This window comes from Bufo gargarizans, chromosome 6 (assembly GCF_014858855.1).
Source record: "Bufo gargarizans isolate SCDJY-AF-19 chromosome 6, ASM1485885v1, whole genome shotgun sequence".
Lineage (NCBI taxonomy): Eukaryota > Metazoa > Chordata > Amphibia > Anura > Bufonidae > Bufo > Bufo gargarizans.
The window spans coordinates 34,183,050-34,210,385 of NC_058085.1; the positions used below are offsets into that span (position 1 = coordinate 34,183,050).

At 44.6% G+C, this 27,336-nt stretch overlaps 1 protein-coding gene across 1 annotated transcript in view; it reads right to left on the reverse strand.

The window, feature by feature from the left end:
- LOC122939921 (oocyte zinc finger protein XlCOF6-like) overlaps positions 1–27,336 on the reverse strand; it is a 79,499-nt gene that overhangs the window by 36,498 nt on the left and 15,665 nt on the right. The window contains exons 2-5 of the mRNA XM_044296144.1: positions 24,584–24,733; positions 24,275–24,454; positions 24,070–24,193; positions 23,886–23,986 (exon numbers count right to left, since the gene is read on the reverse strand). Of these exons, the coding sequence (XP_044152079.1) occupies positions 23,886–23,986; positions 24,070–24,193; positions 24,275–24,454; positions 24,584–24,661 (483 nt within the window). The 5' untranslated portion in view covers positions 24,662–24,733. The remainder of the gene's footprint in view (positions 1–23,885; positions 23,987–24,069; positions 24,194–24,274; positions 24,455–24,583; positions 24,734–27,336) is intronic.

Below are 27,336 nucleotides of genomic sequence, written 5' to 3' on the forward strand. Positions count from 1 at the left end.
TGTTCTCCTGTTGTCCACGGCATAGAAAATAGAAAATTAATGGAGGGCGGCTGCGCATGCGCAGTGCACACTCCTTCACATTCAGGGCTCAGTTCTCGATATAGGTGCGGGTCCCAGCAGTGGGACCCGCACCTATAAGACAATGGGGGAATACCCTAGCGATATGTCCCCATTGTCTGTAATGAGACAACCCCTTTAAGTGATTTGCCTTTTAAGGATTGCAGTGGGGATAGTTTATTTTAACCCATTCCCATTAACCCAGGGTTTGCATACACTAATTTTTGAGACTGGCAGGACCTTTGTTGGTGATCATACTTACCTGATCCCCAGTGAGGGGTCCCGGCTTGTTTGCTCCCCAGCTTCCGTTGCTTGTCTTGAGTCCTTTCATTAAAACGTCCTGTTTGACGCCGTTACAGCCAATAACTGATCACTGCTTCCCTTGCATTATGTTAAATGGTCATGTGATGCAAGGGGAGCAGATCTCCACTGTGGCCAATGATTGGCTGCAGCGGCATTAAGATAAAAGTTTTCATGCAGAAACCCAAGACAAGCAGCAGAGGCCTGGAAGCAAATGAGCAAAGGCCCAGCACCCAGAGATGAAGGAAGCATGATCAGCAACGCGAATCTGGCTAGTCTGAGAGTTCATAGAAGATAGTGCACAACCACTTTAACTGTGTGGGCTGTAGCCTAGGAAAACGCACGCTCCTAAGCATCCCAGAATTTTTTTATTTTTTATTGGAATGCTACAGTAGCCATGTGGGTGAAAGTAGGTGGGGGTTTTAATGGAGGAACAGTAAGGGGTGTAAGGAAGGACGATGAGCCTCAAGACTGATGGGTTAGAAGAACGAATCAAAAAGAGAGACAAATGGGCAACTACACAAGGTAATGTCATGTCTTTTTTATAAAACAATATACTGTAAATATATGTATTTTAAATTTGGCAACTAAAAATTTAATTTGGCTCCTAACATAACTGAATTCTCAGATAAATGCCGGCAGTAATAAGGGGTTAATGGTGCCTCTGCCCCAGTAATCCTGACAGACAGTGGCAGTGACTGTACACATACCTCCACCTGCAGTACCAGTGGCTGATTCTGCTGCCATTAATTGTTTTTCAGATTCAGCCTGTGACTAAGCCTTCAGCATGTATGAACAGAATTGATATACCAGATTGTTATAACCAATATTCCAGATATAATGTAATGTTTGCAAGACTCCAGACCAAAGAAGAGAAGCCATCTGTCACGGCCACGGTTATGGCAGTGACTCCTTGGGAGCCGCATACAGTTGCCCGCGGTTTGGGTAGTTGTTTCAACCGCAGCTTGAGGCTTGATGTTGTTTGCCTCAAGTGCGGTTGCCGCGGACAACAGCTATGTGTTTGGTTCCCTTGGAGTTGTGTGCGTGTGTGTTTGCACGTTTGTATGTCTGGTGTGCACTTTGACATCTTCCTTTCTCTGTGGCTGCCCGTGGCAACGTTTGGTATGTTGTACATGTGGTGGCAGTGCCCCGGCCTTCGGGCTGTCTCCCAGGACGGCTGCCACCCATGTCGTTGCCTGCGGCAACAGCCACAGTGTGATCATAGTTTGGTCACTTCCCCTTTATGTGTGTTTCCCTTCAGTGGTGCTGGAAGGGTTAACTCCTTTCCCAGTGTGTGTGTGATGTCACTGGGTGTGTCTGACTGTGGAGTGTGGCTTCTCGGCCTATATAGCCTTGGTGTTTGGCATGGCTCAGTAGGTTGCTTCAGTCATGCTTGGCTGGAGCAGCCTCCTGTGCATATTACCTGCCAGTGAGAGCCACCCCTGTGGTCATAAAGATATTGTCCTTATGTTTATGTCTTGCTGTGTGTTGATGTTGTATGTTATGTTCTGTTGGGACCTTGCTATGAGTTTTGGTGCAGCTTACGGTTCTGGATTCCTGTTTGCACAGGGATCCAGTCAGCAAGGCTGTGACAGGTTGGTGGAACTAATAGTCCGCCTGTCATTCCCGTAAGGCTGTATGAGTTCCCCTTTTCCCAACAGCTTGGCCATTGAGACTCCTGCTCCTCCGTGCCTAGGAGGAGTAGGTCGTCTTACCCAGCTCCTAGCTCAGGGACCTGCGGAGGGTAAGTCAGGGCCCCGAGGTTCCTGCGCATGGGTCCTCCTACCATCAAGGTCGGCCCATGCAGGTAGGAGTTAGGGTCAGGTTAGGGATGCGTGAGGAGGTGACCTGCTCCCTATCCTGTTCTCATGGCCGAGTAGCCACAACATCATCTGGCATCACACGGCTGAGGGTTTCCCCCATCCTCAGCCGTGACACCATAAGAAGAAGGGGGGGGGGGTGTAGGAACTGTGGCCTGTGTCCGCCAATCCACTCTCTATGATCAGTTCAGTGTATCTCACCTCAGGTTTAGCACTGTACATCCTTTTTCTCCTTGCTCTGGGTTGCAGTCCAGCTGCTGACTAATAGTTCATCAAGTCTCCTATAAATATTGTCTTGTCTCTCTCACTCTTTCCCTGATCAATACAGGTCCTTTTATTCTGATTTGCTGTGCTATCTGAGCTATAATCAGTTTACCTGGTGGATTACTGACAGTTGCCTCCCTGGACTTTGACCTAAGCCTGTTGCTGACTAAGAGTTATCGTGATTCCTCTGGTACTTCACTCTGGTGTTCTTGATCCTCGTCGGGCCAGCACCCTACAACTTCTGGGTGGTTGATACCGTGGATCAACATCCACAGATGGCAACATTTCTTTGACCCTGCAGAGTCAATTGAGTTGACAGTATTCAGAAGAAAAAATAGTTTCTTGACTTTCAATCTGTGGATGGATTATGGATGCCAAGTTATGAAATACCCAGAATTACTGGAAATTTTAGAGAGGAGATTTGGTGAAAACATATCTTTTCAGGATGATCAGGATCAATTATTAACTGCAGTTCAATAGTTTCATGATGCACATTTTCACATGATTAGGTTTAAAAGGTAACCTATCAGCAGTCATTACTTCAACCAGTGAAGATCCTGGATGTGGTCAATATGATGAGCAAACCAATCTTAATGTCCATAAAATTTCCAGCTGCCCCAGAATCCAACATTGTCCAGTAGTGTAATATTGTTAATATGAAATGATGGTTTTCTAGAATGGAATATGCCCTAACAGAGTCCACAAAGTCTGGGATCCATGGCTCAATTCTTACATCACTATTTTTACACTTAATGCTCTCCCTTCACCTTGTAGGTTTTGAGGCAACTACATAACATGTGTGGGGAAGTGTACAGTAGAGGTGTGTAGGGGGTGTAAATCTCACCTGGTTTCCAGTTTAGTTGGTTGAGGTAGCAGAAATCCAGAGATGTGCTTTGGTTCAGCAAGGCATAGCTTGCTGGAGATGTTTTTTTAGGTTATATGGGCTGGATTTCTTTGGACTGGGAGACAGGTTGGTAGTGGTAGTGTCTCAGTCCACACCCACAGTCCAGTACAAGTATTCCCCTGGTCAGCTGCAATAATCACTGAGGGAAAAAGCAAACCTTAGTGTGTGTTTGTGGGAGGAGAGAGGGAAGCCTGCAGAGGCTCTGTGTGGTCCCAGCTAGGTCGGCTGGGGGGCCACAAGGCTGGAGGAACGCCTGAGTTTGGAGGATCCGGTGATGCCTGGAGAAGAGGGGCATCCATGGTAAGAATCGGTAGACCGAGACCCCAATGGGTTGCATTGGTCGCAGTCTGACTGCATGGCTGAGTGAAGCTGAATACCGCAGTGTGAACACTAAGCTACAGGTGATTTAGGGAAAACCTCAGTGTTTAGCCGGGCACGGATTTATTGTTTTGTGTTGATGTAACACGTTGTGATCTGAAGCTGCGACTTCACCGTGCCAAGTGATGCCAGACTTGGAAGTTTGATGTGCTATGTGACCAATAAAACACCATTTGAGCTTGAAAACCCCCTGTCTGATGAGAAGTTTGTCATCGCAGTCCCAGGCAGAGAGAGCAATCCTTACACGTGCAACAAATAACAAAAGATAAATTCAAACACAACTATACAAGCAAATATTTTTATTCATTGTAAACAAGTTTTAATATTCAGTTAAATAAATGAATGTAAAATATTCTCTGCACATGGTGGATATACAGGTGAGTTATCTGGATTCTATTTGCTTTTTGGATAAGAGACATTGATTGGTAATTACATACATTTCATAATCATCATTTATGAATCTTAACTGATTTCCTTTGTATGACATGACTTTACTTCGACTGTAAGTGATATTTTTCTTTAGTTTAACGAAAGAAAATGGCTTCTCCTCTGTGAGTTATTTGATGTTTAGAAAGATGTGATTTGTAGGTGAACATTTCCCACATTCGGGACATAAAAATGGCTTTTCCCTTGTGTACATACTCTTGGTCTAACAAAATTTAATTTCCAATTAAAACATTTCCTGCATTAAGAACATGAATATGTCTTCCCCCCTGTGTGAGTTCTCTGATGCGTAACAAGCGCTGATTTCTGGTTAAAACATTTCCTACATTCAGAACATGAATATGGCTTCTCTCCTGTGTGAATTATCTGATGTGTAACGAGATATAATTTCCTGGTAAAACATTTCCCACACTCTGAACAGGAGAATGGCTTCTCCCCTGTGTGAGTTCTTTGATGCGTAACAAGCACCGACTTCTGGGTAAAACATTTCCTACATTCAGAACATGAAAATGGCTTCTCCCCTGTGTGACTCCTCTGGTGTCTAACAAAATCTGTTTTCCAAGTAAAACATTTCCCACATTCTAAACATGAAAATGGCTTCTCCCCTGTGTGAGTTCTTTGATGCGTAACAAGCGCTGACTTCTGGGTAAAACATTTCATACATTCAGGACATGAATGTGGTTTCACCCCTGTGTGAATATGCCTATGTTTCAAAAGATTTGATCTGTTTGTAAAACATTTCCCACATTCTGAACATGAATATGGCTTCTCTCCTGTGTGAATTCTCTGATGTGTAACTAGATTTTTCTTTAAAGTGAAACATTTCCCACATTCTGGGCATGAAAAGGGCTTCTTCCCTTTGTGAATTCTCTGATGTTTAACAAGATCTGATTTCTGGTTGAAACATTTATTACATTCTGTACATGTAAATAGCATCGACCCAGTGTGGCATCTCTGATGTATAACAAGATCCGATTTCTGATTAAAACATTTCCCACAATATGAACATAAAAATGATTTCTTCCCTGTGTGATCTCTCTTATGCCTAACGAAATCTGATTTCCAAGCAAAATATCTCTCACATTCCGAACATGAATATGGCTTCTCTCCTGTGTGTATTCTCTGGTGCGTAACAAGAGTATTTTGTAAAGCAAAACATTTACCACATTCTGAACATGAAAATGGCTTCTCCTCCGCGTGTTTCATAGCATCAGATGATGGATTTTTGCTGTAAATGTCAGAGGGTACATCTGTGATAATGGCATGTTTTTCATTGGTACCTTGTGTGACATGATCTGCTTTAAAATGTGGAGACACCAGATGTTCTTCTGAGCTCCTGTTACAGTCATCTGTCAAAAAAAAAAAAAACATAGTTTACAATTTAGAATAATATAACCTTAGAATGATAGTTATTATATTTTATAATATTTCTGTAGAAAATGTACTTCAAATTTGCAAAGCATGGAGCAAAATGTAATTGTAGACTGAGATATTAATGGCAAAACAGATCATTAGCTATCAGTAGACCACGGAGCAAGGACCAGTAGGTCATTACTAAAGATGAGCGAATTTCTTAAAAATTTGATTCGGCCGGTTCGCTGAATTTTTCGTAATGATTCGGTTTGATCCGAATTTATTTGTGGCGAATCACGTTAAAAAACAGCTATTTCCTGGCTACAGAGAGCCTTAATAGTGGTGTAGAACACTGTGCCTTGCAGTAACATGCATAGGGAGTCTGCTATGGTAGTGAAATAATACTGTGAGTCAGTATGACATGCAGATGACAGGAGTCGCTCTTAGAATCACTGCACACTTCACTTATTTGGGCAGTCACAGGGCCAAAACTGACCAAATAACTGAAGTATGAACTCAGCCTTTGAGGTCGATGTTAGCGTCAAGAAGAAGCACCCTCCGTTTACACTGTCGTCAGCGGATTATACATAGATGTCTACAGAACCTGTTCTATTAAACGTTTATACAAGTAGAGCCCCCCGACAGAGTGGAGAGGGTGTTAGCAGTAAGTTTGTGTTGACATCACTGATTATTTTGCCCTTCCTCTGATCCGTCAGAACAATAACCCCCCAAAAAAGGATCCTGTCTGTTGAGTATCCGCCTTCACTCGGTCAGCATTTGGTCAGTAATCCATCAGTATGGCTAATGCCCCCAAAAAACGGAGTGGATCCAAAACAGTGATGACACGTGAATGGAATCTTTGCATGTCTTCTGTGTTTTGTACCCACTCCTGATTTTGGCTACCAAATCATAAGCCTATTCTGATGGGACCATACAGGCCTCACAGCTGCTACACAGACAGGATCTGTTGTGTGTCTAATTTTTCCTTCCTTCTGACAGATCACAAGAAGGGTCAAATAAATGATAAAGGCAAAATAGTGGCCCAGTCATGAAGTGGGTAGGGTGGGAACCGCCCTATGACAGAGTGTGGAGGTGGCGGCAGCATCAGGAGGCCACAGAGTGGCACAATGACAGTGTGGAGGTGGCAACAGCAGACCACAGAGTGACCCGGTGACAGAGTAGGGAGGTGGGTGGCAATACGAGTACCAGCTGAAGATGGTGGGTGGAAGAAGTGTAATGCCCCCGAGTGGCAGTACCACTCCTACGACCTGCTTCTATCTGTGTATGCTAATATCCTGTCATCTATGTATTTATTCCAAGTCATTACACTGTGCTCATCTATTTCTATTTAACTGTTATTGTTCATGTAATATGCCTGGTCCCACAGCAGGTGGCAGCAAACACGGCAGAGCTACATTTACAGAGGATGGAACCCTTCTTTCTATTCTCTCTCCCTCGAAGGAGGGGCGAGTCAGTCTAGTGTACCCCCTGCTTGGGGAAGGAAGCAAGTCCACATCCCTGCTGGACGGGCCCTGCCTAAACCACCAGACCACCTTCAACTCTGCTGGACATTGAGGCCACAGCTGAAAGCCTCAGTAGCCAGGAGGAGAATTCCCTGGATTAATCTAGAGTCAGACTACAGAGGAGTTGCAGCATAAAGAAAGGAACCAAAGTTACCAAGTCTGCTTGTCAGTACAGCAGTGTTGAGAAAGCAACAGATGTAGCAGAGGTGAATTTGTTTGCCTGCCAGAGTTAATGCCAAAACCTGCTGGGAACCAAGATAAAGTCTGTAAACTGTTTGGAGAAATGTTTATGCAAAGTAAAGCTGCCACTGAACTTCATCACAAGGTCTGGACGCCTGGGGTTCCAGCGTATCCAGGTAGAAGCACCATGACACATCCACAAAACATACAGGGACATTGTAGGCAACCCTACACCACTCTGGTATTCCTACAACTGGGTACCATACACTATATCACTAAAAGGGCCCTGTGCCCTTGTTGCTTCATTGCAACTGGCATCATGAAACAAGTATTATTTCAATTTCATCACAAACTATTTGTGGACCCTGGGAGGCGGCCTCCCGTCACAGAAGGAGCACTTGGCATCAGATGTGTGGCATCAGGCGGATGGCAGCATCAGAATAGTTGCTGAGGCAGGTAGCCAGAAGAAACCGGTCTCTTTTGTCAAAGTGTTGGTGTAGCACCATGGTTGATCTAGTCTGATGCATCAGGCATTGGTGGGTAGAAATTCATCTTGACAAAAGGTCAGTCTCTCTACATTTTAGGTGGACAGGCGAGTTCTGATGCCACACAACTGGCTGGGCAGGACAGCTTTTCCAGGGCAAACTCGGCCAGTTGCGGCCACAAATCCAGTTTGGCTTCCCAGTAGTCCAGCGGATCGTCAATGACGGCAGGGTGCACTCCAAGTATGCCGCCACCTGCTTGTTCAGGTTTTTCTCTATGTCTAGCTGCTGGTGAGTAGTTTCTTCACTATGTGGGTAAAGAAAGCTGCTCATCAGCGATGTTAGACTCAGACTGCTGCTGGTACTGCTCCTTCCACCCCACCCCAGCAACCATGGCAGTGGAATATGAACGCAGAGGGCCCCCCTGGTAAGACCTGCGAGAGGATGGACAATGGCGCAGATAGGCAGCGGCCAACTGACTACATAGGATGTCTCTATATTAGTTCAGTTTGTCCTCCTTCTCAGCGGGTGGAAAAAATACCCCATTTTGGACCGATAGTGAGGGTCCCAAAGTCATCCTTGCTAAATGCTGACAATTCATCTGTCACTACGCAAGCAAATGATCATGCATCGGGCCAATTGTGTAAGTGACTCAGAGGGACTCCCTGCCTCCATCTAGGTGCCACGTCTCCAGTCCCCTGACCAGCCAGATTTACCAGCATCTGTTCCAAGACATGAAGCAGTGGAATGACGTTGTTCATCCCGAAATCCTGACGACTGGCAAATAACGTGGCCTCCTCAAAGGGCCTGAGCAAACGGCAGGTGTCATGCTTGATCTGCCACTGGCTGACATCAAAGTTACACAGGGGAGTACTCCTGTCCTCTTGGATGATCAAGAAATCGTTTATGGCCTTTCTCTGTATAGTCGGTCTAACATACGGAGAGTGGAATTCCAACAGGTGGAAACGTAGCATATCAGCCTATGTTGGGGGATGCTATTCTGCCGCTGCAGCTCAAGGAGGGTGTGCTTTGAGGTGTACGAGTGGCTGAAGTGCATGCAAAGTTTCCTGGCCATTTTTAGGATGTCTTGCAGATGGGTGGAAGATGATTGAAGACATACTTTCTTATTATTATATGTCTTTATCAGTGAAGAGCAGCAGAGGCAATATTCTAATTCGCAATATTTCAGCAAATATTCGTCATATACTCGCGAGAATTCATGATCTCCAGTCATTATTTTCTTGATTGCAAAAATTGGCAATCGGAAAAGTTGCGATAAAGAATTCGTAATACGAAAATTTGCGATCAACACTACTCCTAAAGTCAAAGATATTGCAGCCTTCTCATTGGCCCACAAGCAAGAAGCATGGGTTCTGATGAAAAGAAATCTAGAATATTCGCGATTACGAAGATATAGCACTATATTATAGATATTCGAGAATTCTCGAAGTGCCGATATTCACAATAAAAATTCACGATTATTGTGATTGTTGAGGGAAGGGTTGAATTTAAATATATATGTATATATATGCCAGCTTATATATGCATATATATTTATATATGTGGGCCCAGTGTTTGGGCCTGTTCAGGTGATAGGTGTGTATATATATATATATATATATATATATATATATATACACACACACACACACACACACACATATACACACACCGTATTTTTCCCCAAAAGTGGGGGGGCGGGCGGCCGAAACTCACTGACGTCATGTGCCTGCGCCGCCTACTTCATTCATAAAGTAGGCGGCACAGGCACGTGACGTCAGTGAGTTCCGGCCGCCCGCACGCCCTGCTCTACCTGCTACAGGACATTTAGTAAGTAGTACAGATGGGGCTGGGGATCGGAACTTCAATGAAAGCTATTATTATAAAATGTTTAGGCAATGAAGCAGTGAGCGAGCGGTAGGGCCGGAGTACAGTGACCGCATCGGCCCCACCACATTTGCATGACACCGGCCCCTCCCACAGGTTTAGCTCCCGTATATTGGGGGATATGTGGATGGCACTGTTATGGAGGGGGTAATCTGTGGATGGCACTGTTACGGGGGGATATGTGGATGGCACTGTTATGGGGTGGGGGATCTGTAGGTGGCACATATATAGCAATGCCATCCACAGATCACCCCCCATAACAGTGCCATCCACAGATCACCCCGCCATACCAGTGCCATCCACAGATCACCCCCCCCATACCAGTGCCATCCACAGATCACCCCCCCATACCAGTGCCATCCACAGATCACCCCCCCCATACCAGTGCCATCCACAGATCACCCCCCCATACCATTGCCATCCACAGATCACACCCCGCATACCAGTGCCATCCACAGATCACCCCCCCGCATACCAGTGCCATCCACAGATCACCCCCCATAACAGTGCCATCCACAGATCACCCCCCATAACAGTGCCATTCACAGATCCCCCCCATAACAGTGCGTCATCCACAGATCCCCCATAACAGTGCCCCCCTCAGATTCCCCCATAACAGTGCCATCCACAGATCCACCCATAACAGTGCCATCCACAGATCCCCCCCATAACAGTGCCATCCACAGATCCCCCCCATAACAGTGCCATCCACAGATCCCCCCCATAACAGTGCCATCCAGAGATTCCCCCCCATAACAGTGCCATCCACAGACCACGATTAGTTCAAAACCCACCAAAAGCACACCTTTTGGTTAAAAATATTTTTTTCTTATTTTCCTCCTTAACCCCTTAAGGACCGAGGACGTACCGGTACGCCCTATTTCCCGAGTCCTTAAGGACCGAGGACGTACCGGTACGTCCTGACTTAAAATCTGCATTCCGGCGCCGCGGGGGTTAATCGGAACGGGACGCCGGCTGAAATCATTCAGCCGGCATCCCGTAACAATGCAGGGGGGGGTCATTTGACCCCCCCGTGTCGGCGATCGCAGCAAACCGCAGGTCAATTCAGACCTGCGGTTTGCTGCGCTTTTTGCAGTTTCTGATCCCCGCGGTCCCTGACCGCGGGGATCAGAAACTTCAGAGTGCCTAAAATCAATATTGCGCACCCCCCCCTGCACCCCTGCATGATTTGATGGCGGCGGGTGGTGCAGGGGGGGTGTCGCAGGCGGTGGGGGCGTTGCGGGAGGCGGGCGGTGCGGCAGGCGGGATCGCGATCCCCCGCCCGCCTCCCATTGCATAATCGTTGGCGTCTAGTGGGTTATACCAGGGTGCCAGCACATTGCTGGCACCCTGGTATAAACGGCTGACATCGGTGATGCGATGTCAGCCGTTTAACCCTTTCCATGCAGCGGTCCGTACGGACCGCTGTATGGAAAAGGTTAACAGCGCAAGGAGCTCCCTCCCTCTCCGATCGGGGGGCTGCTGTGCCTTTGCAGCCCCCCGATGGGAGAGGGAGAGAGCCCCCAGAGAGCCCCCCGAAGCCCCGTCCTCACCCTTCCCCGTCTGCGAAGTTGTGACAGACGGGGAAGGTTCCCATGGCAACAGGACGCCTGCTCAGGCGTCCTGCTGTCCATGGTGCTGAACAGATCTGTGCTGAAAGCATAGATCTGTTCAGTGTAAGTAAAATACAGTGCAGAAACCTATATAGTTTCTGTACTGTATTTTACAGACATCAGACCCACTGGATCTTCAAGAACCAAGTGGGTCTGGGTCCAATTTTTTTTAAAAAAAGTGAAAAAAGTTAAGATAAAATAAAAAAACATTTATCACTGAATAAAAATAAAAATAAAAAAATACACTACACATATTAGGTATCGCCGCGTCCGTAACGACCTGATCTATAAAACGGTCATGTTACTTTCCCCGCACGGTGAACGCCATAAAAATAAAAAAATAAAAACTATGAGAAAATTGAAATTTTGCCCACCTTACTTCCCAAAAAAGGTAATAAAAGTGATCAAAAAAGTCGCATGTACGCCAAAATAGTACCAATAAAACCGTCATCTCATCCCGCAAAAAATGAGACCCTACTCAAGATAATCGCCCAAAAACTGAAAAAACTATGGCTCTTAGACTATGGAAACACTAAAACATGATTTTTTTTGTTTCAAAAATAAAATAATTGTGTAAAACTTTTATAAATAAAAATAAAGTATACATATTAGGTATCGCCGCGTCCGTATCGACCGGCTCTATAAAATTATCACATGACCTAACCCCTCAGGTGACCACCGTAAAAAAAAAGAAAAAAAAAGTGTAAAAAAAGCAATTTTTTGCCATCTTACGTCACAAAAAGTGTAATAGCAAGCGATCAAAAAGTCATATGCACCCCAAAATAGTGCCAATCAAACAGTCATCTCATCCCGCAAAAAATTAGACCCTACTCAAGATAATCGCCCAAAAACTGTAAAAACTATGGCTCTTAGACTATGGAGACACTAAACAATTTTTGGGTTTTAAAAATGAAGTTATTGTATAAAACTTACATAAATAAAAAAAATTGTATACATATTAGGTATCGCCGCGTCCGTGACAACCTGCTCTATAAAATTACCACATGATCTAACCTGTCAGATGAATGTTGTAAATAACAAAAAAAAAAACGTGCCAAAAAAGCTATTTCTTGTTACCTTGCCGCACAAAAAGTGTAATATAGAGCAACCAAAAATCATATGTACCCTAAACTAGTACCAACAATACTGCCACCCTATTCCGTACTTTCTAAAATGGGGTCACTTTTTTGGAGTTTCTACTCTAGGGGTGCATCAGGGGGGCTTCAAATGGGACATGGTGTCAAAAAAACTGTCCAGCAAAATCTGCCTTCCAAAAACCGTATGGCATTCCTTTCCTTCTGCGCCCTGCCGTGTGCCCGTACAGCAGTTTACGACCACATATGGGGTGTTTCTGTAAACTACAGAATCAGGGCCATAAATAATGAGTTTTGTTTTGCTGTTAACCCTTGCTTTGTAACTGGAAAAAAAATATTAAAATGGAAAATCTGCCAAAAAAGTGAAATTTTGAAATTGTATCTCTATTTTCCATTAAATCTTGTGCAACACCTAAAGGGTTGACAAAGTTTGTGAAATCAGTTTTGAATACCTTGAGGGGTGTAGTTTCTTAGATGGGGTCACTTTTTTGGAGTTTCTACTCTAGGGGTGCATCAGGGGGGCTTCAAATGGGACATGGTGTCAAAAAAACTGTCCAGCAAAATCTGCCTTCCAAAAACCGTATGGCATTCCTTTCCTTCTGCGCCCTGCCGTGTGCCCGTACAGCAGTTTACGACCACATATGTGGTGTTTCTGTAAACTACAGAATCAGGGCCATAAATAATGAGTTTTGTTTGGCTGTTAACCCTTGCTTTGTAACTGGAAAAAAAATATTAAAATGGAAAATCTGCCAAAAAAGTGAAATTTTGAAATTGTATCTCTATTTTCCATTAAATCTTGTGCAACACCTAAAGGGTTGACAAAGTTTGTAAAATCAGTTTTGAATACCTTGAGGGGTGTAGTTTCTTAGATGGGGTCACTTTTTTGGAGTTTCTACTCTAGGGGTGCATCAGGGGGGCTTCAAATGGGACATGGTGTCAAAAAAACTGTCCAGCAAAATCTGGCTTCCAAAAACCATACGGCGCACCTTTCACTCTACGCCCCGCTGTGTGGCCGTACAGTAGTTTACGGCCACATTTGGGGTGTTTCTGTAAACAGCAGAGTCAGGGCAATAAAGATACAGTCTTGTTTGGCTGTTAACCCTTGCTTTGTTAGTGGAAAAAATGGGTTAAAATGGAAAATTAGGCAAAAAAATGAAATTCTCAAATTTCATCCCAATTTGCCAATAACTCTTGTGCAACACCTAAAGGGTTAACGAAGTTTGTAAAATCAGTTTTGAATACCTTGAGGGGTGTAGTTTCTTAGATGGGGTCACTTTATGGAGTTTCTACTCTAGGGGTGCATCAGGGGGCTTCAAATGGGACATGGTGTCAAAAAAACTGTCCAGCAAAATCTGGCTTCCAAAAACCATACGGCGCACCTTTCACTCTACGCCCCGCTGTCTGGCCGTACAGTAGTTTACGGACACATATTGGGTGTTTCTGTAAACAGCAGAGTCAGGGCAATAAAGATACAGTATTGTTTGGCTGTTAACCCTTGCTTTGTTAGTGGAAAAAATGGGTTAAAATGGAAAATTAGGCAAAAAAATGAAATTCTCAAATTTCATCCCAATATGCCAATAACTCTTGTGCAACACCTAAAGGGTTAACGGAGTTTGTAAAATCAGTTTTGAATACCTTGAGGGGTGTAGTTTATAGAATGGGGTCATTTTTGGGCGGTTTCTATTATGTAAGCCTCGCAAAGTGACTTCAGAGCTGTAGTGGTCCCTAAAAATTGGGTTTTTGTAAATTTATGAAAAATTTCAAGATTTGCTTCTAAACTTCTAAGCCTTGTAACATCCCCAAAAAATAAAATATCATTCCCAAAATAATTCAAACATGAAGTAGACATATGGGGAATGTTAAGTCATCACAATTTTTGGGGGTATTACTATGTATTACAGAAGTAGAGAAACTGAAACTTTGAAATTTGCTAATTTTTCCAAATTTTTGGTAAATTAGGTATTTTATTATGCAAAAAAATAAATTTTTTTGACTTTATTTTACCAGTGTCATGAAGTACAATATGTGACGAAAAAACAATCTCAGAATGGCCTGGATAAGTCAAAGTGTTTTAAAGTTATCAGCACTTAAAGTGACACTGGTCAGATTTGCAAAAAATGGCCTGGTCCTTAAGGTGAAAATGAGCCCGGTCCTTAAGGGGTTAAAAACCGAGGTGCGTCTTATAGGGCGAAAAATACGATTATATATATATATATATATATATATATCTCTATCTCTATATATATATACATATATATATACACACCTCCAGAAGATAAATACAGTTGCAAGAAAAAGTATGTGAACCCTTTGGAATGATATGGATTTCTGCACAAATTGGTCATAAAATGTGATCTGATCTTCATCTAAGGCTACTTTCACACTAGCGTTCGGGCGGATCCGTTCTGAACGGATCCGCTCATAATAATGCAGACGGAGGCTCCGTTCAGAACGGATCCGTCTGCATTAATAACTTTAAAAAAATTCGCAAGTGCGCAAGTGCGAAAGTAGCCTGCGCGGATCCGTTCAGACTTTCAATGTAAAGTCAATGGGGGACGGATCCACTTGAAGATTGAGCCACATTGTGGCATCTTCAAACGGATCCGTCCCCATTGACTTACATTGAAAGTCTGGACGGATCCGCACGGATCCGCACGCCTCCGAACGGCCAGGCGGACACCCGAACGCTGCAAGCAGCGTTCATCTGTCCGCCTGTCCGTGCGGAGGCGAGCGGAGCGGAGGCTGAACGCCGCCAGACTGATGCAGTCTGAGCGGATCCGCCTCCATTCAGACTGCATCAGGGCTGGACGGCTGCGTTCGGGTCCGCTCGTGAGCTCCTTCAAACGGAGCTCACGAACGGAAACCCGAACGCTAGTGTGAAAGTAGCCTAAGTCACAACAATAGACAATCACATTCTGCTTAAACTAATAACACACAAAGAATTAAATGTTACCATGTTTTTATTGAACACACCATTTAAACAATCACAGTGCAGGTGGAAAAAGTATGTGAACCCTTGGATTTAATAACTGGTTGAACCTCCTTTGGCAGCAATAACTTCAACCAAACGTTTCCTGTAGTTGCAGATCAGACGTGCACAACGGTCAGGAGTAATTCTTGACCATTCCTCTTTACAGAACTGTTTCAGTTCAGCAATATTCTTGGGATGTCTGGTGTGAATCGTTTCTTGAGGTCATGCCACAGCATCTCAATCGGGTTGAGGTCAGGACTCTGACTGGGCCACTCCAGAAGGTGTATTTTCTTCTGTTTAAGCCATTCTGTTGTTGATTTACTTCAATGCTTTGGGTTGTTGTCCTGTTGCATCACCCATCTTCTGTTGAGCTTCAGCTGATGGACAGATGGCCTTAAGTTCTACTGCAAAATGTCTTGATAAACTTGGGAATTCATTTTTCCTTTGATGATAGCAATCCGTCCAGGCCCTGATGCAGCAAAGCAGCCCCAAACCATGATGCCCCTACCACCATACTTCACAGTTGGGATGAGGTTTTGGTGTTGGTGTGCTGTGCCTCTTTTTCTCCACACATAGTGTTGTGTGTTTCTTCCAAACAACTCAACTTTGGTTTCATCTGTCCACAGAATATTTTGCCAGTACTGCTGTGGAACATCCAGGTGCTCTTGTGCAAACTGTAAACGTGCAGCAATGTTTTTTTGGACAGCAGTGGCTTCCTCTGTGGTATCCTCCCATGAAATCCATTCTTGTTTAGTGTTTTACGTATTGTTGATTCGCTAACAGGGATGTTAGCATATGCCAGAGACTTTTGTAAGTCTTTAGCTGACACTCTAGGATTCTTCTTCACCTCATTGAGCAGTCTGCGCTGTGCTCTTGCAGTCATCTTTACAGGACGGCCACTCATATGGAGAGTAGCAGCAGTGCTGAACTTTCTCCATTTATGGACAATTTGTCTTACCGTGGACTGATGAACAGCAAGGCTTTTGGAGATTCTTTTATAACCCTTTCCAGCTTCATGCAAGTCAACAATTCTTAATCGTAGGTCTTCTGAGAGCTCTTTTGTGCGAGGCATCATTCACAATGCTTCTTGTGAAAAGCAAACCCAGAACTGGTGTGTGTTTTTTATAGGGCAGGGCAGCTGTAACCAACACCTCCAATCTCATCTCATTGATTGGACTCCAGTTGGCTGACACCTCACTCCAATTAGCTCTTGGCGATGTCATTAGTCTAGGGGTTCACATACGTTTTCCACCTGCACTGTGAATGTTTGGATGGTGTGTTCAATAAAAACATGGTAACATTTAATTCTTTGTGTGTTATTAGTTTAAGCAGACTGTGATTGTCTATTGTTGTGACTTAGATGAAGATCAGATCATATTTTATGACCAATTTGTCCAATTAGGAGACAGCTGAGTGACCCGAATGTTTACAGAATGTTGGCTGGTGATCCGAAGTTTGAGATTACTAGATGCATCAAGAATGTCCTGGATGCAGCTTTGGCTCAGGACATTATTGATGGTGAACTTTATACATTTTTATCCGTAACACAACCACGTACACTGGTCATATATGTACTCCCCAAGATACATAAATCACTGATTGACCCACCTGGCCGTCCCATTGTTGCAGGTACTGGCTCCATTTTTTCTAACATTTCGATTTTTCTGGATAAATTGCTCCGCCAGTATGCTGTTACGGCCAGATCGTACATTAGGGACACTGGGGATTTTTTGGATAAAATCTCTGACATGGTGCTGCCAGACAACTGCCTCCTGGCATCTTTTGATGTAACTAGTCTATACACCTCCATTGACCATGATAGGGGGGTGTCTGCAGTCCGGAGGCAGTTGTCCGGCAATAGCCATTCTTCACACTGTCAGGATTTTATTGTTCATCTACTTGATCTAGTCTTGAGAAACAATTATTTTTTGTTTATGGAGAGTTTTTATCTCCAGTTACGAGGGACCGCCATGGGGTCAAATGTGGCACCCACCTATGCCAATGTCTTCATGGCGGCCCTCGAGGAGGACCTTATCTATGTATCCCACCACTTCAGGAATGTCCTGGGGTGGTGGAGATACATAGATGACGTCTTCCTCATCTGGCATGGTGACTCTATTTCGTTAGGGTTTTTTCATGACTTTTTGAATAGCATGGACCCTGACATCAGTTTCACCTTGGTCCACTCTGCGACCCATGTCCAGTTTCTTGACACTATGGTCACTATGGTGAACAATAGACTCTCTACGGATATTTATACCAAGCCGACTGACTGTAACACGCTGTTACACTTCAACAGCTGTCATCCGAGGTCAATTATTAATTCTGTACCCTATGGCCAATTACTTAGGGTGAAAAGGGTGGTACAGGACCCTGATCTACTCCCGACTCGGTTTTCACAGATGGTAGATAAGTTTATGAAAAGAGGCTATCCTGCTCAAGTGATTGATAAACACCTTAGCAGAGTGAGAGATCCACAACAGATACCATCTGTGAATACAAGTAGCAAAATTGAGAGGATACCGTTCATATCAACGTACTCGGAACAGAGTGCCCCTATTGCTCAGATTGTTCGCAAATACTGGCCGATACTGAGGAGTAACTTTCCTGACATTACAGCTTTGACTTTGCCGCCTCTGCTTTTGTATAGGCGGGCTGACAATTTTCGTGATAAGCTGGTACGGGCAGACATTCCCACTAAGACCTTGGTACAATCCCATATTGGCTCCCGAAGGAGGGGTTCTTACCCGTGTTTGGGTTGTGTTAACTGCCCTTATATGATCAAGGGTGAGAAGTTTACGCATCCCGTCACAGGGACCCAATATGGGATTGGTCACTTTCTAACATGCAACAGTTCGTTTGTGATTTATGTGTTTTCTTGTCCTTGTGGTCTCCTTTATGTTGGGGAGACCACTTGTGACATGAAGACACGTCTTAACAATTACTGGTTCTCTATCAGACAAAAAAGAAAAGATCTGCCCGTTCCTAAACACTTTGTGGAGGCCAAACACAGAGAGAAAGATTTAAAGTTTATGGTGGTGGACCAGATCACCTTGTCCAGAAGGGGAGGTGATAGGACGCTGGCCCTTAAACAGAGGGAATTGAGGTGGATCCATCGCCTCAACACCCTGAGACCTTATGGTCTCAATGTCGATTTTAAGTGGAGTGTGTTGTAGGAGGGGGCTCCTTGCTACTCCCTGTTGATCCTTGACTCGCCGTGCCCTGGTGTATGTGAATATTTATTACTAGTGTCATCAACTATGGAAACTGATTATATATAATATGATCGTTTTTTTATTTGACCTTATTTTTCTAATTTTCTTCTTTCTCTTTTTCTTCCTCCAGTTATTGGGACTCCACCAATTCTGTGCATGGACAGTGGGCGTCTATTTCTGCGTCTCCTTGTTGATCTATGGCGGTGGGGGAGATCTTTGGGGCCTTATGAATTGCATTGTCTCTAATAAGATACTCAAGGGGTCTACTGTAATTATATTTCTTTGGAGTGGTGGTTTTCTCTTTGGTTACTTAAGACATGAGGGTCGGTGTCTGGAACTGGGCACCTTGGCATTGATGTGCCTTGGATCCCAGGCCCGTCATGGACCGGGGGCGATGATCGTGAGAACGACGTGGCCCCTTTTGGTCCCCGTCCCAGTGTCATTTAACATGAGTATGGCACAGATAATTTAGGGGTAACCCCTGTTGCCGACATACTCGAACCACGTTCACTCCTATTTCTAAATATTCTAAATACATAAATACAGGTTGACCTAGTGAGGTATTCAGTAACCCTCGTCTATATGTTCTCATAGATTTCTATTTGGCCTTTTGTTCTCCCTCCGCCGTTCTTTGTAGGCTCGCGCCTGCCCTATGCCTGCCGCTGGATTTTGTGGAGACACTGAGCATGCTGCTGGGCCGGCTGTTGCCATGGCAGTGACGCCACTGTTGTAGGCGTGTCTGACCTGGTGACGCGGACCCTGCATCGTGGGTGTTTCCCGGCGACGCCTCTGGTTTGGTCATGTAGGCCGCCTCCCGAGTCGCGTGTCTTTGACGTCACAGTTCCTTGGTGACGGCTGCTGGCTTCGGCCTTGATGGTGTCGCTGCTGTGATGCGGCTGACATCTTGGGCATGCGCGGTTCGACAGTGAGGACGCGGATCTTGGCGCCCCTGCACAGGTGCTATGGTGTGAGTTGTTTTTAACTTATGTTGTTATAATTGCACTTTATATGATACACAGGTGATTTTTGAGTATGTTGATGAGTTGTGAACCAGCAATTAAATCACAGTCATAATTGTTGGAACTGTATACACTGTGAATGTACTGTGATATATAAATCATCATGTAATCGTATTAGACAGATTCACTGTATAATGCACAATGCACTTTATTATGTTTTTTATGAATTAATCATGTTGTATATTGAATAATTGTCACTATAATTTCTTGCTATGGATTGTGGGTATATATACCCTTGTATGAAGCTGTTTGATATGCTTGAGAAAGACCGCATCGAGACGGTTGAAACGTTGCAGAGGGAATAAAAGATCCACCTTTTTTCACTTTATCTGGAGTGCTGCCTCATCCTTTTGATATTTATCCATTTATAGCCGCTTGAGCCCACGGCTGAGAGGACGTGCACCTATATTTCTGTCTTGTGCTGCTGGGACCCGCTTTTTGGTTTATATATATATATATATATATATATATACATACATACATACAGTACAGTCCGTAGAGGGCTGGCGCGATGATGTCATATCACAGCACGGACCCACGTGTCCTTGCCTGCGGTGCGCGCGCAGGCTGCAGCCCGGGCTGCTCGGGAGCGAGCGCTGCTGGACTGAAATAGTCCGGTGGCACTGCACTCTTGAGAGTTGAGCCGTGCAGCTGAATTAAAAGAATCATCCCCTAGAAGATCGAGCACCCCTGGACAACGAGCATTATATTGGCTGAGTATATTTAACCCCTGACACCTCTATACCACCAACACTATGAACCCCTTGAATTTAACCACTGCTCCCCTGGTATCCTCTCTAAACCCCCTGCAATAACCCCTTATTATACACCCCTGAACCACCAACCCATATCTCTGTCATATCTGCCCAGCCAAACCATTAACCACTTCCTTCCCCACATTGCTCTCTGTACTAGCCCCACCAGTGTAACCTCTGCTGGCATAGTAATTAACCCCTTCGCTGCTGAACAACTGCATTGACCACCTTCTGTACCCCTGCAGCAGTGTATTAACTCTTTATTTTCAGTAGGGATAGTATAGATCTAGGAAGGGTCTTTTCATTGAACGGCACAGATTTCTTCATTCGCATCGATCAATGTGGATGAAAAAATAAAAAAATGTGCAAAAAAAAAAAAAAAGAGGGGAAAGGACATAGGAGTGCTTGCAAAGTGAAGCTGCGATCGCTAATAAAGATCCAAAAAGCTCAAAAGTGATCTTTATAGCGCCGCAGCGATTTTACGGTGTTTTTGCAGTGATCAGAAGAAAAAAATAATAATTCTGTCACTGCGGTGGGGCGGACTTAACGCAAGTGTGGGCACAAGATCAGGCCTGATCGAGAGAACACTGCGTTTTTTTGTAGAGCCTAAGGTGACCCTAATGTACTGATATAGATCTGATTGCGATCAGTCTTAATCACTTACAGATACTATATAGTACTAGTGCTGATTAGCGACAGTGATGACGCTAATCAGCGACTAATCAGTGACTGCTGTGCGGTGGGCGCTAACTACCTAACAAGTAGCTAACTAACTGGCAGTGATAAGGGACCCTTAGGCCCCATTCACACGTCCGCAATTCTGTTCCGCATTTTGCGAAAATGGCAGTGCGTCTTATGGGGCGAATGCTGCCATTTAACACTGATTCATCGCCGGCCGTGATGTATCAGCGGGGAGGGAGAAGCAGAAGGAGCAGGCGCGGGATGTAGTGAGTAACGTTCTGCTGCCGCCCGGCCTGCCACGGGAATTTCAAGTGAGTACTACAGTGGATTTCTCTACTGCTGCAAAGAATTGCTATAGTTTAACAAAGCACCCATGCCTACACGTTAGATATGAATACTACAGTGAGCAGGGTCCGGTGTAATAGAATACAGTGACTGCACCGGGCCCCGCTGCCATTCCAATATGAGTTGCCGGCCCCCAGCCCCTGTATTGGGGGCATTCCCTATTTACACAGGGACACGGTTATGGGGGGGGGGATCTGTGGAGGACACATATATAGCATAAGATGCTATATATGTGTCATCCACAGACCCCCCCCCCCCATAACAGTGTCATCCACAGATCCCTATAACAGTGTATATCCACAGATCCCCCATAACAGTGCATATCCACAGATCCCCTCATAACAGTGCGTCATCCACAGACCCCTCATAACAGTGCGTCATCCACAGATCCCCCACACCAGTGCGTCATCCACAGATCCCTCATAATAATCTTCCAAAGACCACCATTAGTTCAAAACCCACCAAAAGCACACCTTTTGGTTCAAAATATTTTTTTTCTTATTTTCCTCCTCAAAAACCTAGGTGCATCTTGTGGGCAGGTGCGTCTTATAGGGTGAAAAATACGGTAAAGGTTCCTTAGTTGAAAAATTGGCAAATCATTCTAAGGCCTCTTTCACACTTGCGTTGTTAGGATCCGGCATGCACTTCCGTTGCCGGAATTACACGCCGGATCCGTAACACCGCAAGTGAACTGAAAGCATTTGAAGACGGATCCGTCTTCAAAATGCGTTCAGTGTTACTATGGCAGCCAGGACGCTATTAAAGTGCTGGTTGCCATAGTAGTAGTGGGGAGCGGGGGAGCGGTATACTTACTGCCCGTGCGGCTCCTGGGGCGCTCCAGAATGACGTCAGAGCGCCCCATGCGCATGGATGACGTGATCCATGCGATCACGTCATCCATGCGCGTGGGCGCCCTGACGTCAGTCTGAAGCGCCCCGGGAGCCACATGGACGGTAAGTATACTGCTCCCCCGCTCCCCACTACACTTTACCATGGCAAACAGGACTTTAGCGTCCTAGCAGCCATGGTAACCATTCAGAAAAAGCTAAACGTCGGATCCGGTAATGCGCCGAAACGATGTTTAGCTTAAGGCCGGATCCGGATTAATTCCGGATCCGGCCTTGCGGCAATTGTTCAGGATTTTTGGCCGGATCAAAAAGCGCAGCATGCTGCGGTATTTTCTCCGGCCAAAAAACGTTCCGGTCCTGAACTGAAGACATCCTGATGCATCCTGAACAGATTTCTCTCCATTCAGAATGCATTAGGATAAAACTGATCAGGATTCTTCCGGCATAGAGCCCCGACGACGGAACTCTATGCCGGAAAAGAAATACGCAAGTGTGAAAGAGCCCTAAAGTACTTATAGCAGATGATAATGGAACAGGCCTTGTTCACATGTAGGTATATTTTATATCCATATTAATGTCCAGAATTAAATATAAATGATTAGCAAGTTTTAGCATCTAAAATGAGTAGAGTCTGAATGAGTAGAGTCTTCTCTGCTTTATTAGTTGGTCACTACTCACCTGGGTGGATATCTGTAGGAATGTCCTCTATACTCTGCTCATCCCCCCTCACATATGTCTCTGTAACATATATAATGTTCAGATCTTCACCCGGATTCAAAAGCTGTGAAAGAAATATTGTAAAAGTTATCAGACGGTTGAGGTCATGAGGTTCCAAAACAGCAGTATCCATAGTCAGAAAATTGTAAGACAATCCAGACACCATGTAATGTCTATGGTCAGCTGTAATTCTGCCATCTCCACCTTTCTCATTATACAAGGCTAAAACTGTTACAGACAGTGGACGTAGATCAATCATGCCAACCAACTGGTTTGACTTTGGGCTTGTCCTGAGGGACTTATCCTGGCAGTTCCCCGCTTTTCATCCTTTATTCCCTATACAGGGATCTGGCATTTGCTGCAGGGGAGCCACCAAGCTGATACCTCTTGGAATAGTCCCGTTGTGGTTGGCTGCTGACCCATGGGGGTTAGAGACACAAGTGCAAAGCACAGAGAGATCAGGAAAAGCTCATGGTCAATGGCAGGTGGAGGTCAAGGCAGGCAGAGTTTATGCTAATCTGATAATCAGTCCAAATGTCAGGGCAGGCCGCCCACATGCGGCAGAGATTCAGAATCCAGGAATCAGGCAGATGTCAGTACACAGACAAAACAGATTATAGCACCTTTCCAGGATCTACCAAGCTAGAGAAGCCTTAGGAAAGGTGCCTTAAGTATCTACAGGTTTTCCGACATTGGCTGGTGAAGAGTGGAGTAAAGGTGCACTGGCCCTTTAAGATCCAGAGTGCTCACGCACCTTATGGGTCAGGGAAGGAGGCCTGGCAGCCAGATGATGGCTGCAGCCTCCAATGAGGAACACAAAACTCAAACGACCAGCCCTGTTACTGGGGGGCAGGAAAGGATCTTTGCGGCTTGGCAGTGAGTGATGCAGTGCCCATGTCCACCCCAGATGGCGGGATGGCAGTGGACATGGAGCGCCACCATAACAAACACATGTTACATAAAACAAGACTGAAAGATCTTCACAGCCATTCTACAGATCATAGAGAACATTCATGAGACATTATCTCCATCTACCTGATCATCATCCCGTGGGACATTGTGATGTTCTTCTGAACCATCCTGTGGAAGAAAAGGAGTGGGACATCTCTCCAGTGTTGTCATCTTACTGGATATAACTGTAGGAAACACATTAAGTTACTGAGTTCATTCCTTACATACAGATAATGAGAGGACGTGTGTATTTAGTCATGTCTATTACCTGGTGATGTTAGAGGCCAGTGGTCCTCCATCATGATGTCCTTGTACAGATCTATGTGTCCTTCTAAATACTCCCACTCCTCCATGGAGAAATAGATGGTGACATCCTGACACCTTATAGGAACCTGACAACACAATGATACAGTCATCACCCAGATCCCTTCATGGCTTCCTGTATAATGTCCCAGCATTCCCAGCAGTGTCACCTCTCCAGTCAGCAGCTCAATCATCTTGTTGGTGAGTTCTAGGATCTTCTCTCTATTGATTTTCTCATGTATCAGGAGGGGAGGTGGAGGCCCTGTGATTAGGCTCAGGGTTCTTCCCCATCCTTCAGACACAGGGTCCTGACAGCGCTCACCAGATGTCTTCTTCACTACTGTGTAGTCCTGGTTATGGAGAGACACAGTAATAAATATCACTCCATACATCTCCAGAGTCCCTCACCTCTCTGGTCATGTCCATCTGTTAGTAACATAGATAAGATGATGTAATGTGACATCATCAGAATCTCTCACCTCTCCAGTAAGCCGGAAGAGGATCTCTAGGGTGAGATTTATTATACTCTCCGCCATATTGTCTCTGTCCCTATCCATCCTTGATTGGTCAATCAGAAGAAGGATCTTATATAGAAGATCTCCACTGAGCGGATCCTATATTGTAGGAACCTGAATGGAAAGGAGATGAGACGATGGAAAATCCTACAAAATCCCATGTAAAATACAATTACTGGAAATAATAAGAGGAGACATCAGCAGTGAATAGACCCTGATAGTGGTCAATGTGTCTACATCTCAGGACTCCACAATAACGAGGTGTCGGTCCCATTTTTGAGGTGTTCATACATACTGACATTATTTATGTAACCAATGTTGTCACTGCAGCGATGTGAAGAAACTGAAGGGATCCATGGAAGCATCAGCACAGGAACGGAGAGGGATTTAAAGGGGTTCTGCAGTTCTTTTTAAGTTATGATCTATCCTCTGGATAGATTATCAGTATCTGATCAGTGGGGGTCCGAAACCCGGGACCCCCGCCGTTATCTGTTTGAGAAGGCAGCAGCGCTCCAGGAGTGCCGCGGCCTTCATTCTGTTTCCCTCAAGCCCAGTGACGTCATGACAAGTATCAGTGGCCTGGGTGGGGCCAAACCCCATTCAAATGAACAGAGCCGAGCCCCGCCCAGGCCACTGATACTAGTCGTGACGTCACTGGGCCTGAGGGAAACAGAGACAAGGAGCGCCGCTGGCTTCTCAAACAGATGATCGGGGGGGGGGGGGTCCAGGGTGTCGGACCCCCGCCTATTAGATGCTCATGATCTATCCAGAGGATCAATCATCAGTTAAAAAGAACTGCAGAACCTCTTTAACACACATTCAGCTGACACTTTTTTTGACTGCTGGGCAATCTAATCACATAAACCACAGCCCACATTTCCTATGTTGGGTGTGAATTCTGCTGTAATTGGCACCAAAATCTGCTGAATTTAGGACAAATTTTGGCAGATCTAATCATATTTACTAAAAAATGTGTCCCAAAGTAAACTAAAGGACAGGTGGTGTCAGGTTAGACAGGACAGTCAGCCCGGGCCACAGTGATCAATCTGGCAGATCTTCTGGATTAGTAAATCCGCCCCATCAACCCTTTCAGCACCGGGCCATTTTTCACCTTAAGGACCAGGCCATTGTTAGCAAATCTGACATAAGTCACTTTATGTGGTAATAACTTTAAAACACTTTTTTTTTACGTATCCAGGCCATTCTGAGATTGTTTTCTTGTCACATATTGTACTTCATGACACTGGTAAAATTGAGTCAAAAAATTTCATTTTTATTTATAAGAAAATACCAAATAAATTTCAATTTCTCTACTTTTGTAATAGATTAGTAATACCTCCAAAAATAGTTATTACTTTACATTCCCCATATGTCTACTTCATATTTGGATCATTTTGAAAATTACACTTAATTTTTGGGGGAACGTTAGAAGGCTTAGAAGTTTAGAAGCAAATCATAACATTTTTAAGGACACTTCCAAACCCCAATTTTTTCAGGACCAGTTCAGTTATGAAGTCACTTTCTGGGGCTTACATATTAGAAACCACCCATAAATCACCCCATTTTAGAAACTACACCCTCAAGCTATTAAAAACTGATTTTACAAACTTTGTTAACCCTTTAGGTGCCCCACAAGAATTAAATGAAAATGGGAATGAAATGTCAAAATTTCCCATTTTTTTTCAGATTTTAACATGTTTATCAATTTTTTTCTGCAACACATCAAGGGTTAGCAGCCAAAAAAAATATTAAAATCTATTACCCTGAATCTGGAGTTTACAGAAACAATGATGTATGGGCGCACAGCAGACTTCAGAGTGGAAGTAGCACCATATGGCGTTAGAAGAGCAGTTTTTGCTGGAATGGTAATTGGGAGCTATGTCGCATATATACAGTCGTGGCCAAAAGTTTTGAGAATTACATAAATATTGGAAAAGTTGCTGCTTAAGTTTTTATAATAGCAATTTGCATATACTCCAGAATGTTATGAAGAGTGATCAGATGAATTGCATAGTCCTTCTTTGCCATGAAAATTACCTTAATCCCCAAAAAAAACTTTCCACTGCATTTCATTGCTGTCATTAAAGGACCTGCTGAGATAATTTCAGTAATCGTCTTGTTAACTCAGGTGAGAATGTTGACGAGCACAAGGCTGGAGATCATTATGTCAGGCTGATTGGGTTAAAATGGCAGACTTGACCTGGTAAAAGGAGGGTGATGCTTGAAATCATTGTTCTTCCATTGTTAACCATGGTGACCTGCAAAGAAACGCGTGCAGCCATCATTGCGTTGCATAAAAATGGCTTCACAGGCAAGGATATTGTGGCTACTAAGATTGCACCTCAATCAACAATTTATAGGATCATCAAGAACTTCAAGGAAAGAGGTTCAATTCTTGTTAAGAAGGCTTCAGGGCGTCCAAGAAAGTCCAGCAAGCGCCAGGATCGTCTCCTAAAGAGGATTCAGCTGCGGGATCGGAGTGCCACCAGTGCAGAGCTTGCTCAGGAATGGCATCAGGCAGGTGTGAGCGCATCTGCACGCACAGTGAGGCGAAGACTTTTGGAATATGGCCTGGTGTCAAGAAGGGCAGCAAAGAAGCCACTTCTCTCCAAAAAAAACATCAGGGATAGATTGATCTTCTGCAGAAAGTATGGTGAATGGACTGCTGAGGAATGGGGCAATGTCATATTCTCAGATGAAGCCTCTTTCCGATTGTT